At 41.8% G+C, this 13,585-nt stretch overlaps 2 protein-coding genes across 2 annotated transcripts; one reads left to right on the top strand and one right to left on the bottom strand.

Moving 5' to 3' along the window:
• The first annotated feature begins 823 nt into the window (after positions 1-823).
• glipr1a (GLI pathogenesis-related 1a) lies at positions 824-3,635 on the top strand. Its single transcript, XM_041964191.1, has 6 exons — positions 824-1,062; positions 1,568-1,816; positions 1,947-2,065; positions 2,814-2,899; positions 3,228-3,254; positions 3,367-3,635. Exons 1-6 carry the CDS (start codon positions 892-894, stop codon positions 3,540-3,542), a joined length of 828 nt encoding a protein of 275 aa, XP_041820125.1. The 5' UTR covers positions 824-891; the 3' UTR covers positions 3,543-3,635.
• On the bottom strand, positions 3,253-11,218 carry krr1 (KRR1 small subunit processome component homolog). Its single transcript, XM_041964190.1, has 10 exons — positions 11,130-11,218; positions 10,348-10,523; positions 9,414-9,548; positions 9,141-9,266; positions 7,400-7,483; positions 6,500-6,556; positions 5,590-5,760; positions 5,318-5,395; positions 4,963-5,059; positions 3,253-4,845 (listed from the first exon to the last, which is right to left on the bottom strand). The coding sequence occupies exons 1-10, from the start codon at positions 11,203-11,205 to the stop codon at positions 4,691-4,693; spliced, it is 1,155 nt and encodes a 384-aa protein (XP_041820124.1). The 5' UTR covers positions 11,206-11,218; the 3' UTR covers positions 3,253-4,690.
• Positions 11,219-13,585: the final 2,367 nt, after the last annotated feature.

Genomic DNA, 13,585 nt, shown 5'->3' on the forward strand with positions numbered 1-13,585 from the left:
GGTAATAATATGGTGTGCTGGAGGCTTTAACCTGGACGTGTGTCGTTAGAGAGCGCAGTGAGAGGGCCTCAGAGTTACTGAGCAAGGCGGATCGGCTGCAGTGTGGAGAAGGAGGGTCGCATCGGTATGAGCAATCTGGAGCTTTAATTCATTTATTATGGTTGTGAAGAATGATAAAAATCGCGGTGGCGTCAGTTTGTTGGCTCCGAGGAGGGATAATTATGGATTCAGCGGTTTTGAAAAGAACCCTGAAGTTATGACGGTTTGTAGAAATGATGCGAGAGAAACAGGAAGACCTGATTCTCTTGCTGATTTCTGATAGGTAGACATTTATGTTTTTATAATTCCCCACCAGACAGCCCTGCTTCCATCATTGCTTTGCTTGTCTGCGTTTTCTCTTTATTTATCTGATGTTGCAATTTAACCAAGGCATGACATCTGCCAGCACAGTGTGTATTGAATACACAAGAGGCAACCGCTGTGGCAGCAGGAGGTGGAGGGAGGGACTTTTAAATAGCTGTGGTCAGACACACAGAGGCATGCCTCAGTGATAAACACTATCAAGAAAAAAAACAGAACAGAGCAACATCTAGGGTGTATCCTCTATATGAGCGAAGCGCTCAGCTGAGTAAATGAATGCATTTTCCAAACTTTTTATTTCCATTGCAAAAGTAGCCTAATCAGAAATTAAGAATATATGTATAAAAAGGCCTGGACTGAGAGTGAGAAACGACGCATGTAGAAAACCTCTTTAAGTGAACCTTTCAGCAACAGCACATACATCCTCTTCCTGCTGAGCGTGAAACTTCCTGTTCCAGCCGGGCTGATCAAAGCGTATTTCACAAACTGTAGTTTCTGTGCCTTTGCTTGTGGCGTTTTACCCTGCGAAGCATGGGGAGCACGGTGGAGATGCTGCTGTTGGCCTGGAGTATTCTGGACTCCGGGGTGGGTTCAGCCTTGCTGCCAGAAATCACTGATGGGAGTTTCATTGATGAATGTGTGCGGGAACACAACAGGGCGCGGTCTTCAGTCAGTCCAGCAGCCAGTAACATGCTGTACATGGTAAGCATGACGGGCACTTCCATCTCTCACCATCACAAACACATGACAAGGGCAGTGGTGATATGACCTCGCCAACACCACAACAGGTTGACAAAATAATGTGAACACCTAATGGGTGATGGGGAACTCATGCCATAGCATTTTGCATGAATCTGACCAGTAACGAGCATCTTGAAAATGCAGAAGCTGAAATAGAGGAAGCTGTCTTAGCTTACTAGCTGTGTTAGTTCAGGTTTAATTCAGCCCTCCTGTGTTGAGTAGAAACTGAAACAGGATTTTTAGACATTCATGCATCAGGAGGCAACAGGACGTCTCCTGAATGAACTGTGTGAAGTCCAGTCGCCTCTGATGTACTGGAGAAAATTTCAAAACCTCAACAAATACCACAAGAAGGAAGTGAGACAGTTTTTCTTTTGGATGAACCAACCCTTTAAAGGCTCAGTTTAAAAAGAGGGGGGGCCCTACAAGGACAGCTGCTTCATGCTCTTCATCTCTGCTCAATCAGACGTGGGATGACGCCTTGGCCATTACTGCGCGAGCTTGGGCCAGACGCTGTCTGTTTGAGCACAACATCTACCTCAAAGACGTCCGCCGCGTGCACCCCACCTTCCCCTCCGTGGGAGAAAACATATGGACGGGCTACCCCCCTTCATCTTTTGATGCGACGCGTGCCATAAAAAAATGGGTGGATGAAAAACAGCACTACGACTACGGCGACAATAACTGCACGAGGGTCTGCGGCCACTACACACAGGTGTGTTTGGAAATATACTGATGACATGCTTGTGGTGAATTTTTTTTAAAGAGCTTGGGGCACATAAAGGGGAAGTAGTCGCACTGTTTAACACTCAGTCTGCTCAATTCACCCCTTTCGCTGCCTCCAGGTTGTGTGGGCACGCAGCTACAAGGTTGGTTGTGCCGCCCAGCTGTGCCTGAATGGCGTCAAAAACTCTGGCTTTGGCTCTAAAGACAGCGTGATTTTTGTATGCAACTATGCTCCAGCGTAAGTTGAATCCATCTACAAATACACTAACCCTGAGTTTAGAGAAAACTCTTTACATTTTCCATGCAAAGGTGCCACTGGTGAGGAACAAATGGCACCAAAAATGTTGCCTCTCACAAACATCAGCCTTTTTAATGAGGAGTTTTCTCTGGTGACATTGAAAAGCTCTCTGCTCAGCCTGTTTGTTTGTACCTGCTGGTGTTTGAGGTTGAGGTTGGGTTAAAAGTTTACATCCTGGTTTCAGAAGTGGCGTACATTACTGTCACGTGTTTCCACCGCAACCACCTTTCGAGGTTCAGTACATTAAAGCATTAGCCTGGCAGTATTCTGTTTTTCTTCCAAAGCTAGAAAGAATGCATCTACTAACAAGAATTGTTTGTGTGTGTGTGTGTGTGTATATATACCTTCTTAACCATATACACACACACTTTTTGTACTTTTTGACTCAATCCCATCAACACCAAATGTGTACTAATCCACCAGTGAAAATAGTCCCCAACAAAGACACCATTACCTCCTGCTTGTAAAGTTTGCAGCTGTTTTAAGAAATTAACAAGCATTAAAAAAAACCCAAAAAACTACATTTTTTTTTTAAGATTCACATCTTCAGTGGGAACCAATGGGCTCAAGGCTCAAAGCCACAGTGTGCCAAAGACGGTACTGAGGTGTTCTCACCAAAGATGACTGCAGAATGAGCATTTGCTACCTATAGCATGGGACTGATTGAACGTCCTCATTTCTCATGCAGGGGTAACGTGAATGGATGGAAACCCTATGAATCTCAAGGGGCAGCCTGCTCTGGATGTACAGGCACCTGTGTGGAGGGACTCTGCCGTGAGTGTTCAGTCTCCTTTTTGGTGATGAAAACAATCGCTCATATCCTGATTTAGAATTTCAAGTTTCAAATCACCAAAAGTTTGGGCTAATTCTGCCGCTCTTCACCCAAAGCGCATTTTATTTCTTTATGTTTTGTGATTTCTGAGTTTGTCACACCACCATCATTTCCAGGCTGTTTGAAAATCACAAATTTAAGGGAGCCAGAACCACAAAAAAAAGGGCTTCACCATGCATTGTTACTGCTGAGGCACAAAAACAAGAAAAATAAATGTAAAATATTGACCCTTTAACAACACATTTCTAATGTGTCTTAATGTCTTTGCAGGTGGCCCAGAACAAACTCCACAGAAAGGTAAGTGGAAGCTGGGTTAGAAAACACACACTCAAACTTAGCGGGTACGATTATTTGTCATGATAAACCTGATATGGAAACCAATCAGTCTGACTTCCATTTGTGTTCCCAGGCTACAACTGGACCCCCGACTGGGACCTTCCCCAGGCTACCATTCACTCAAACTACGCGGATTATCACTCCAACTATGTGATTATTCTGGTTGTGCGACCCATTGCCCTCATCTTCACCTTCATCGCAGCGTACGCAGTCCACCACTTTTACCCTAATATCTTCTGCTATGAATAGACCACCTGTTGCTACCTGAAAAACATGGACTTCCTCAGCCACTGCTACGATTGGAGATTTGAGTTTAATTAAAATGTTTATTTTCTGTTCATACACAGCTTGCTGTCACATTAAATTGTCACATGCATTTTACTCACCAGCTTCTTTGTAGAGACACAAGTGACAACACTAGCCACTGGTTTAAGCCATAGACTGACCACTATTACTACTGTGAAATGTAAAAGGAGTCCCTCACAGTTATCACTCGACTCTGCAGTTCTTCTCAGCTCTATGGGGCATTTTAGCATCTTTCAGCTTATTGTTTTGGTTTTATGGCCCAGAAATTTAATGTTTCGGTTCAGTTCCACTGCTCTCATCCATCCTGTTTACTGACACAGCAGTTGTTTTGAGTCTCTGGTAAGTTCACGACCTGTCCAGCACCCAATAGCAGACAGAGCAAGCTAACAACTAGCTACAGAGACAAGGCTGCAAATGAAAGCTTATTATTTACTCTGTCTGGATGTTTGCCACCTCAGCTTTATGAGGTTATGATATTTCAGTGCTACATGTCCACAAGTGGCAAAAAAAAAAATCATTTAATAGTGATTTAATATTTAAAAAGTCAGCTCTGCAAAGACATTAATGTGAAAAATAGGTTGATGATTATAAACCTGTGACTAGAGTTGCTGTCAAATCCTCATACTGTACCTCTACAATAAAGCTGCTGGGAAAATGTCTTCATGACATGAAGGGATTAAGGAAAACCTACAAAAATAAGATTGTTAAAAATCCTTTCATTTCATTTCTCCATCTGTTTGAGTCTGCCTGCTCCTGAACACATCACTCCTAAGGAAGGAGAAAAATATATATTTTGAAACGTATAAATACAGACCGTACAAAATCTGGACAACAGTCAGAAGACGAATAGAGCAGACAAAAAGGAAAATGTGTGACATCCTTCACTGGTGGTCAGTTCATCTCCTCTGACAGAACTGGAGGTCTGTCAACCCCCCACAACATGAGGAGTTCAATAAAAAGATCCGTAACAGTGTGTGATGGAATTCATTTTGAGCCGAACACACACACACACTGTATGTGTTCTTACAGAGTCCTTACTCTGTCCAGTAGGACTGGTACATACACACTCCAACAGTGTTGGAAATGAGTGGTTAGCCTTTGTTTTTTGATTTGCTCTTTTTCTTTTTGTCAGTGGTGCTGCTGGTTGGAGGAGCGGGGTTCACTGGCGGAGCCCCCAGTTTCTTGGTTTTGGCTTTTTTCACTTTCTCCTTAATGGCCTCGATGTCCAGCTTGCCTTCTGTGGGAGCTGTGACAGAAACAAGGTTGAATAAAGGTGGGATAGAGGTTAGCTGTACTGTTCCAGTGCACAGGGTCAGACAGATTTGCTTTGCTCTCAGGTAAAGGGCTGCTCCTTTGTGTCTACCTTTAGTGGCTTTCTTCAATAAAGGCTTCTCTTTCGGAGGAATGAAGGCTTTGTTCCGCTGTTCCTGCTTCTTAGTCAGCGCTTCTGCTTGTTTCACCTGAGAAAGAGGGACAACGACAGTCACACAATGGATAGTTGTGAGGTTGTTTTTTGACGTATTTTACAGCATTTCTGCCAGTTTAGGAAGTCTTGGGCTTTTAAAATGCTTCCTGGTGCTAATCTAGCTGCTCTTCAACATAACTGTAACTAAGCAACAGAAGGAAGAAAAAAAAAAAAGTTGTCTCCTGGCTTGGCGACAGCTGGACTTCATTACTGTGAGTTCGTTCATGTCAGCAGGCCCGGCAGCAGTGCTCACCTTGATCTCTTCCATCTTCTTCCTCTTTTTCACACTTTCACGCAGGAAGAACTCTCCTGTGGCCAGCTCCATGTCGACCTACAAAGATGATCCACAATCAATGTCAAAACATTGGGAAAACATCCCTTTAGCTTTTTTTTGGTTGGTAGTTGACATTAAGATCAATCTTTTTACCAGATAGGCCCCAAAGTTGTAGAAGTAAGTGTGCATACATGTGATATACATGTTCTCTTAGCAATTAAACGAATGTTACTGTTCAGCAAACTCCTGACCTTGCTCTCTGGCTGTGATGGAGGGAACGGCGTGTATTCCTTCTTCACACTCTTCTTCTTAGGCTCCTTGCGCTTGGCCAGGTTCTTGTGGCGGAACTTGGGCAGGAAGCGTTCCCAGCTCTGCATCCGCAGGTCGGGGTCTTTGGACAGCTCCCGTTTGATCATCAGTGTCTGGTGGTTCCGGCCGTCACAGAATATGGGATGAGGCGATGGGGGGTGGGCGGAGTAAAAGTTTTATAAATGTGATACTTCCGTTGCACTGTCAATTCATGGTGTCTGCACTGAAATGTAGTTTATTGCTACTTGTGATTAAGTAATAATATTAAGTCAGGACAGTCCACGACAGTCCCTCGTACATATTAGCGTTTCATTTTCAGTATTGACCAGCATCTTGTTTCAGCCGGAGCCTGATTCCTTCTATCCCTGCACTCTTCATATGCTGTGGTAAGCTAAAAACAAAGCTACAGTTCATGGTAACACGTCACTTCCTGCATGTGTCCTTAACAACTGTTTTAATTTGAAGGCAGTGGAATGCCTTTACTGTGGAAGAACCACAGGAAATAGTGGCAATGCTAGTAAGATTAGCTTACAACACTTGACTTTAAAAGAAAGTAAAAAAAGTAATGTTTTTCAGCACTTCTTGGCAGGAAGATTAGAATCACTGAATGGATGTAATTAATTGCCTTTAGATGTCACTATGAAGGTACGTCGGTCTGATAACAGTGTGTGTGGGAGTGCTGCAGAACGTGTGTGACTCTGTGATGCCCTCAGCTCCAGGTTGAGCCAGCCTCGGCGTACAAACCCGGAGAGACTGTTTTTCAGTCAGGAGATCAAGAACAAGGATGGAAAACATCTTCACTGGGCATGAACACACTCTGTCCAAACATGTCTGTCAGCAGTCTGAACGTACCTTGATGTTGTAGATGGGGTGAATGTTCTTCATCGTGTCCATCACCACTTTGCGTACCTGAAAACCAGAGAGAGAGGCATGAAAAAAAAAAAAAGCTTCTAAATCCATGCAAAAAAATTAATTGATTTGTGCGTTCAGATGTAATTAAGAGATCAAGGAAGATTTTGATAAACAGATTAAGAATGTACTTGCAAAGACATTAAAACCCCAAAATGTTTTTCTGTTTCTTCGTTGATTTTCATAGTAACTGAATCTGGGTGGATTTTTCTTTCAAAATGCCCCTTTTGAAAAGCCTCTTTTAGATCATATCACATTGGAAAATAACAGATTTCATTTCGTAATGTCACTTTTCATGACAGTGCTATTGTCAACAGTAAAACATGACATGGAAAAAAACACCACTATGAAATAAAAACAGACTACTGAAAAGGGGGCATTTTGAAATAAAACACATTATGAAATAACCAAACAAACTAAATATAGTGAATCATGTGATTACCGTAAATAAATTATTTCATAATTAAGTTATTAATGTATTTAATATTGAAGACTTTGGGGCTCAATAACGATTGGCTCTTCTCTTCATTCTATCTCTGTGAGATGGATCCTGCTCTCATTTGCTGATGCCCAACAGGTGTCAGTTTCATCTCGCCTCGACCTGAGCTCAACAGAGCCTAATTAAACCTGAATGGAGTTGGCTCCTCGGCACAGGAAGCAGACAACACACACACAGAGAGTAGTGTTCAGCTTTCAGATGTGAGGTGTTTGGACACATGTACTCAGTTACTCAGTGTAGACACATTTTCTGCCTCATCGTCACCTACTGGAGGTCAATCTCTCCATCCTTTCTATCTCCCATTAGACTCCTGTGTACAGACAGCAGCTCTGTGACGTTCTCACCTCCTTCAGGCCACTGAAGGGCCCCAGGGCCGACACAGTGTTGCCCTGCACCATCACATAGCAGTTGGTCAGCAACTCCAACGCCTGGAGAAAAGGAAAAGGAAAACAAAGTCAACTTATGACTTAAAAAGAAATGATCTGCTAACAGCGTTGCTTTATTCTTCCAATGATACAAACACTCAGATATGCTGGATGCTGAGCAGAAATCCCACCTCGAGACATTTATCCCATAATGCAAACTGAGGACCAGAAACACAGACCATCAGTACTCACAGTACTCTGAGGCTTTGTTCTGCACACTGCAGCTGAATGTTATTCAAACCAGACATTTTGCTACGCATAATAAACAGGTTTACAATTTACAGCGTAGCATCAGGGTATTAGATTCAGAAAGAAAACAAAAATATTCTCCAACGATTTTGACTTTAATCCTGAAAACAGGTCTTTTCTCCCCTTCAGAGGAGCCTCAATACTTCATTTCTGCCAAAAATATAATTTTCACAGGTGCCTCATATCATCTCATGTAAACCACTGTCAACAGTTAAAAGCTCCATTGAGTTTCACTTTTTTTTTTTCTTTTCACTGTCACACCATAGATCAGGGGTGGGCAAACTTTTTCACTTGTGGGCCACAAAGGGTTCTAAAATTTGACTGGGGGGCCGGACCAGGAGCAGATGGATGGAGTGTTTTGGTAATCCACCTCATAAGAGAAAATAAAATATCATGAGATATGTAGAACACATGTGCTTTAATTTCAATTGAAAATGAACAAAAGCATTACAACTAAATATCTGTCTTTGAAGTCCCACAGAACTGAGCTATTTATTGAAATGACTCTTTTTATTATTTTAAAGCACTGAAAGTTGTGTTATCCTTCAGGATATTATCATCATCAGTCTCCTCCTGACTGTCTTCATTTAAAAAACGGTAGGAGATGCAGGTCTACTTGTCCTCTCCTTCTATTCAATCATCCCTAATGCCAAAACTCAACAACGAGCAGCGCGAGGACGGAACAGTGACAACGCGCCAGTATGTGGAGCGCGTTATATTTGATCGCTCTGCATTTGCGCACTTGGTTTTGAGAACGTACGTGCACCTGAGCACCACATATGTGCATCCCTTAACAGACAGAACAAATTAGTTTCAAATGCATTTTTTACATAACACAACGGAGAAACGTACTTTTAATTTCAGTGGGAACAGTGTTGTTGGTATTCCTTTTTATCCAGCGCATCAAAGTCTGGAGTCAGTTTTCTTGCTGTATCATGGTCTTTAAACACCGCCTGATCGGTGTTCAGTCAAAAATATTTAGTTGTCCACTCCTTAATAAAAACTGGACATTCTTAGCTCCGCTCATCTTTACAGAAGGGCTGAGGGTCGAAGAGTAAAGCGCAAACGTGGAGTAATACGCTTCACCTCAACAAAGCTCAATGTATCTAGAGTGCGCCATCTATTGGGAAAAAGCCAGAATTGCAGGGAAAATAAAACATTAACAAGGTTTATTGATATAATTTGTTCAAGTTCAGCGGGCCGGATTAAATTTTGTAACGGGCCGCATATGGCCCTCGGGCCGTAGTTTGCCCATGCCTGCCATAGATGCTTGCCACAAAGCTGCATCCCAAACGGGTGTCACCTGCATTAAACTACATTTTCACTGCTAATTTGGGAGCCTTGCCGGCGTTACTATGGAAGTAAGTTACCTGAGATAAGAGTCAAACATCTCTGAGGTAACTGGACTCACTTTGAGGGTGGAGCCCTTGGGGCCAATCAGCCGCTGTCTTCGCTTCACAAACCGCTCTCTGTTTCTCACCAGGGTGCCAATTTTGATGATGTCACACGCGATGTCATCCTGTAATATCCGCACAGCCTGGAAGCAAAAAACAAAAAAACAGCATGAACAGGAAAGTAAAACGACCTTATAATCAGAAATCGGCATCACTCCTGTGTTTACTACTGCTGTCGCCAGGCATCGAGGAACAAAAGCCATTCGGGAGGTGTGTGCAGTGATCATTACCTGTTCGAATGGGACACTCCTGGCCAGCAGCTTGATGAGATCTCTGGCTCTCACGATGGCATAAGGATCAAACGTTTTCTTAGTTGTGCAAACTGACATGCTTCCCTCGATTAGGTCCAGAGATGCTTTGATGTGCTGAGAAGAAGAACAATCCATGTTATGAATTACCGCCTCATGGTGGTACGCCTCCACCGACCAGGAAAGTTATTTTTAAAAAACGAATGAGAATGCTTAGATAAACATTAAAAATACACAAAAGAGATAACATTTTTCTTTAGTTTTTGTTGACTAAAAATAAATAATCACAAGTCCCTAAACCTTATATAAATCGTGGTCAAAATCAGCTGTCAAAACCACCACTGTTGACTTCTCTGTTGATAAAAGAAAATGAGCTGTTTGAAGACATCTGTGATGTATAATTTGATATTATGTGTGGACTGATTCCAAAAATTACACAGTATAATATAACTGTTAGTTGCAGCTTTTATCATCACAAAGACGCTTCTTGCTGTTTAGGTCTGTATAAATTATATGACTCAAATGGCCAAAAATTCTCATAACATTTCTTCAAGCTAAACAGTTTAGTTTTTGAAAGGTAACTGTGGCAGAGAACAAAAGTAAATATCTGCGCTTATCTCCTTCTTTATCAAGGTTTTTTGTAAACTCTCGCAAGCTACTGTTGCCTTCAAATATAGAAATGAGGAACTTAAGAGGAGAGCATGCTTAACAAGCCAATGAAATGGCAAATACAAATATATAAATAATCATATGTCCTTTTTTTGGTCGCCATTGTACAATGTTCTAATGCATGCACATCTACTCAAGAGACCAATCAGATTAAACTCATGGGGCATGCGAACATACTATACTTCTTCATTAAGACTGATTTGGATTCAGAAAATTCATGGTTTCACTCTTGAGCTCTTGGACTTACTGCCTCTCCTAAAGCCTTCTCCACCAGCGGCCAGCACTCTTTCAGGTAGGCTTCTCTGTACTTGGGGAAAAGGGTGGCGAAGCTGCTCTCCTCCAGCAGACCACGGGGGTTGTCGTCTCTGGTGAACGGGGACTCTTTCCAGCCATCAGGGACGGTCAGGAGTTCAGATTCATCCACTGCATGACACAGACAGAAAACCATGACAGAAAGAAAGATGAAAAGATGGAAGCCAATAGCAGAAATGTTATATTGACGAGGGATGCTTAATAAAGCAAAGTAAAAAATGTATGTAGCGTCTTCTATAACGACTTGGGAGTCAGAAAGTAGGCTTGCACAAACAGATACTATGCAACAACCTGTATGAATTCAATGTCTGAGCATAGCAAAGCGACGAAATTTAAGACAGCTTTTCCACAGGGATTAAATCCGTGCTAACTAAGTGGAGAGTACCGTTAATTTAACGAGTTTATAGCAGTGAATGGGGTATGCTGTTAACTGCTTGAAAGGCAAATGAACGAGACACAAATAACAGAATCTAAACATTACTTTCCTGTTATTTTCCTTGGTGTGACTTTGAAGCGAAGCCGACGTTTTTAATGAAACAATCAACAAGTGTTTACAACGCACGACAGCCTACTTGCTATCTCAACGCTAATTCATGCGTGCCTTGTGGCTGACATGCAAACACGCCAAACAGCCAACAAAATTCAGCTCAGCTCCACAGTGAATGGATTTCTGGGTGTGAATTCATAGTGTCCAACTCCCCGGCGGCCATAACTCACCTTGGTTTTGAGACTTTTTCGATTTTTTCCCTGTTTGTGCTTCACTCACGCCGTCTCCCGTCGTGGAGGACGCCATTGTTGAGCAGGAGCGGAAGTGACGCAAGAACTCTTCTTCATGTGAATTTGTCCAAGGTTGGCGCTCTGCAGCAGCGTGTTGCTGCCACCATGAGTTTTATCAAGGTTTTTTTTCGTATTTTATTGAAAACCATGTGAATGAAATATTTACAGATATTAATACACAATAATAGCTAAAAAGTTGTTTCCAAAAAGTTGCATTACTTCACCGCACAGTCCCCTCACATAACCTTATCTGACACCAAAGATACAAAAATAATACATTTGTCAGTATGTTCAAGATTCTTTATTGTCATTGAGCACGGCATGTCAGTGAAATTTGCATTGCAACCCCCATGTTAGAAACAAGATAATAAGAAAGATAAGAAAGATTAGAAAGAATAAAATAACTACAATAAAATAAACCAACATGCAATAAAAATATTTGTAAATGCAATTAAAAATATACCAGAATTAAAAATATACTAAGGTAATAAGAATATACTAAACAATAAACAATAAAATATCCCAGTGAAATGTGCCAACAGAATAAAATATACCACTGAAATGTACCAACAGAATAAAATATACCAGTGAAATGTACTGACAGAATAAAATATACCAGTGGAATGTACTGACAGCAGCTAAAATATACTAAAATGTATATAAACAGTAAACAATAAAATATATCAATGAAATTAAATGTGCCAATATACTAAAATGTATATAATTTATTTAAGTATGTGTGTGTACTTAAGGTTAAGTACACAGAAGGTGCAGGTGTAGGTGTAAAGTGCGGTGTGCAGTGGTTCACAGTTCTCACAGTCTCTCACTCCAGTGAGGGGCTGCTGGGGGTGATAGCTCTGACAGCTCTGGGGAAGAAGCTGTCCCTCAGTCTGTTGGTGGTGGTGCGGATGTTCCTGTACCGCTTTCCTAAGGCAGATGATGGTTTCAGTTGTGGCCCTGTAGAAATTGACGAGCAACCAAGAGGAGAGTCCAGCCCGTTTCAGCTTCCTGAGGGAGAAGAGCCTTTGTTGTGCCTTCTTCACCAGGCGGGAGGTGTTCATGGACCAGGAGAGGTCAGATGTGATGTGGAGGCCCAGGAGCATGATGTTGTCCACACGCTCCACCACTTCTCCGTCCATGAGGAGGGGGGCGTGATCCGTCTTCCTGGACCTCCTGAAATCCACAATGACCTCCTTGGTCTTCCCTGTGTTCAGCACCAGGTTGTTGGCTGAACACCACTGGGTGAGCTGGTGTATCTCCTCTCTGTAGTGGGCCTCGTTATCTGAGATGAGAACCACTACTGTAGTGTATGTTAGTATTAGTAGTAAACTTTATTCATAAGTATGATGGTCTACACTCCGTCCCAGAGTCTTCTGCATGCTACAGGAAGACAATTTAAAGGAAAAGTAATCACATTTTAGTATATTGACTCTAAAAAATACTGGAATCAGAACAGAAATTTTTGAAAGTAGATTGAACTCTCTTTGATTTCTTAAAATTCCCGGATAAAATACGGAAATGTGACTTCTGTGTCCTGTTTTGAAGCCACTTTTTAGGATAGATTTTAGGATAGTTCACAGGTTAACAACCAGCTTTCAACTTACATTTCAAAACAAACCAGTTCCAGTGCTAAATGGGCCTAGAATACATTCACGTTGCTGTCGAATTGTTCTTATCCACCATTTAAACATATGACATCACAATGATTACTGAGGATTATGATACTTCTGTGAAACAGTAAACACGGTCTCTAACAAATGAATCATTGTGTTTGTGTTTTTACAATCCTGTAATTTTCAAATTGTTCTCATCTTACCACTGGTCTGACCTTTTTCAACCCCAAAGTTTCAGCTTCAGCGTTTCATGAGCAGTCCTCGTCCACTTTAAAAGTGAACTCATATGAAAAAGTGTGAAATGTGTGAAACGTTTCATAAGAATGAATCATTTCTGCCACGTTTTAAAAATGTTGTTCCATATCTTTCAAAAACACACTCACAGATGGTGTTCCAAACACTTTATTGGAGTCGCAGGCGTTCATAGTAAGTCATGATTGCTTTGGTTGCACTCACTGAGAGTACGATCACTCCCAAAAAGCCTATTGATCCGGCCACAATGGAGATCATGTGCTCTGCCCCTGCACAGATGTGGACACATTTTACCAAAAAGATACAAGTTAGTGATACAAATGCTATCTTTAAATAGCAAATATAGCAGTATTTGAAGCATACAGATTGTAATATACTTCAAAACTATTAGTCATATTACGGGCAAGGGATGCAGCTCCTCTTTTTCTTTTTTAAAAAGATGTGCACCAATCATGAGGCAAATATTCTGGACCGAGCACCTGCTCAGGTTCCTTGACATAAACTCACAGTAAGACTGTGGGGCTGACTTCA

This window comes from Chelmon rostratus, chromosome 22 (assembly GCF_017976325.1).
Source record: "Chelmon rostratus isolate fCheRos1 chromosome 22, fCheRos1.pri, whole genome shotgun sequence".
Lineage (NCBI taxonomy): Eukaryota > Metazoa > Chordata > Actinopteri > Chaetodontiformes > Chaetodontidae > Chelmon > Chelmon rostratus.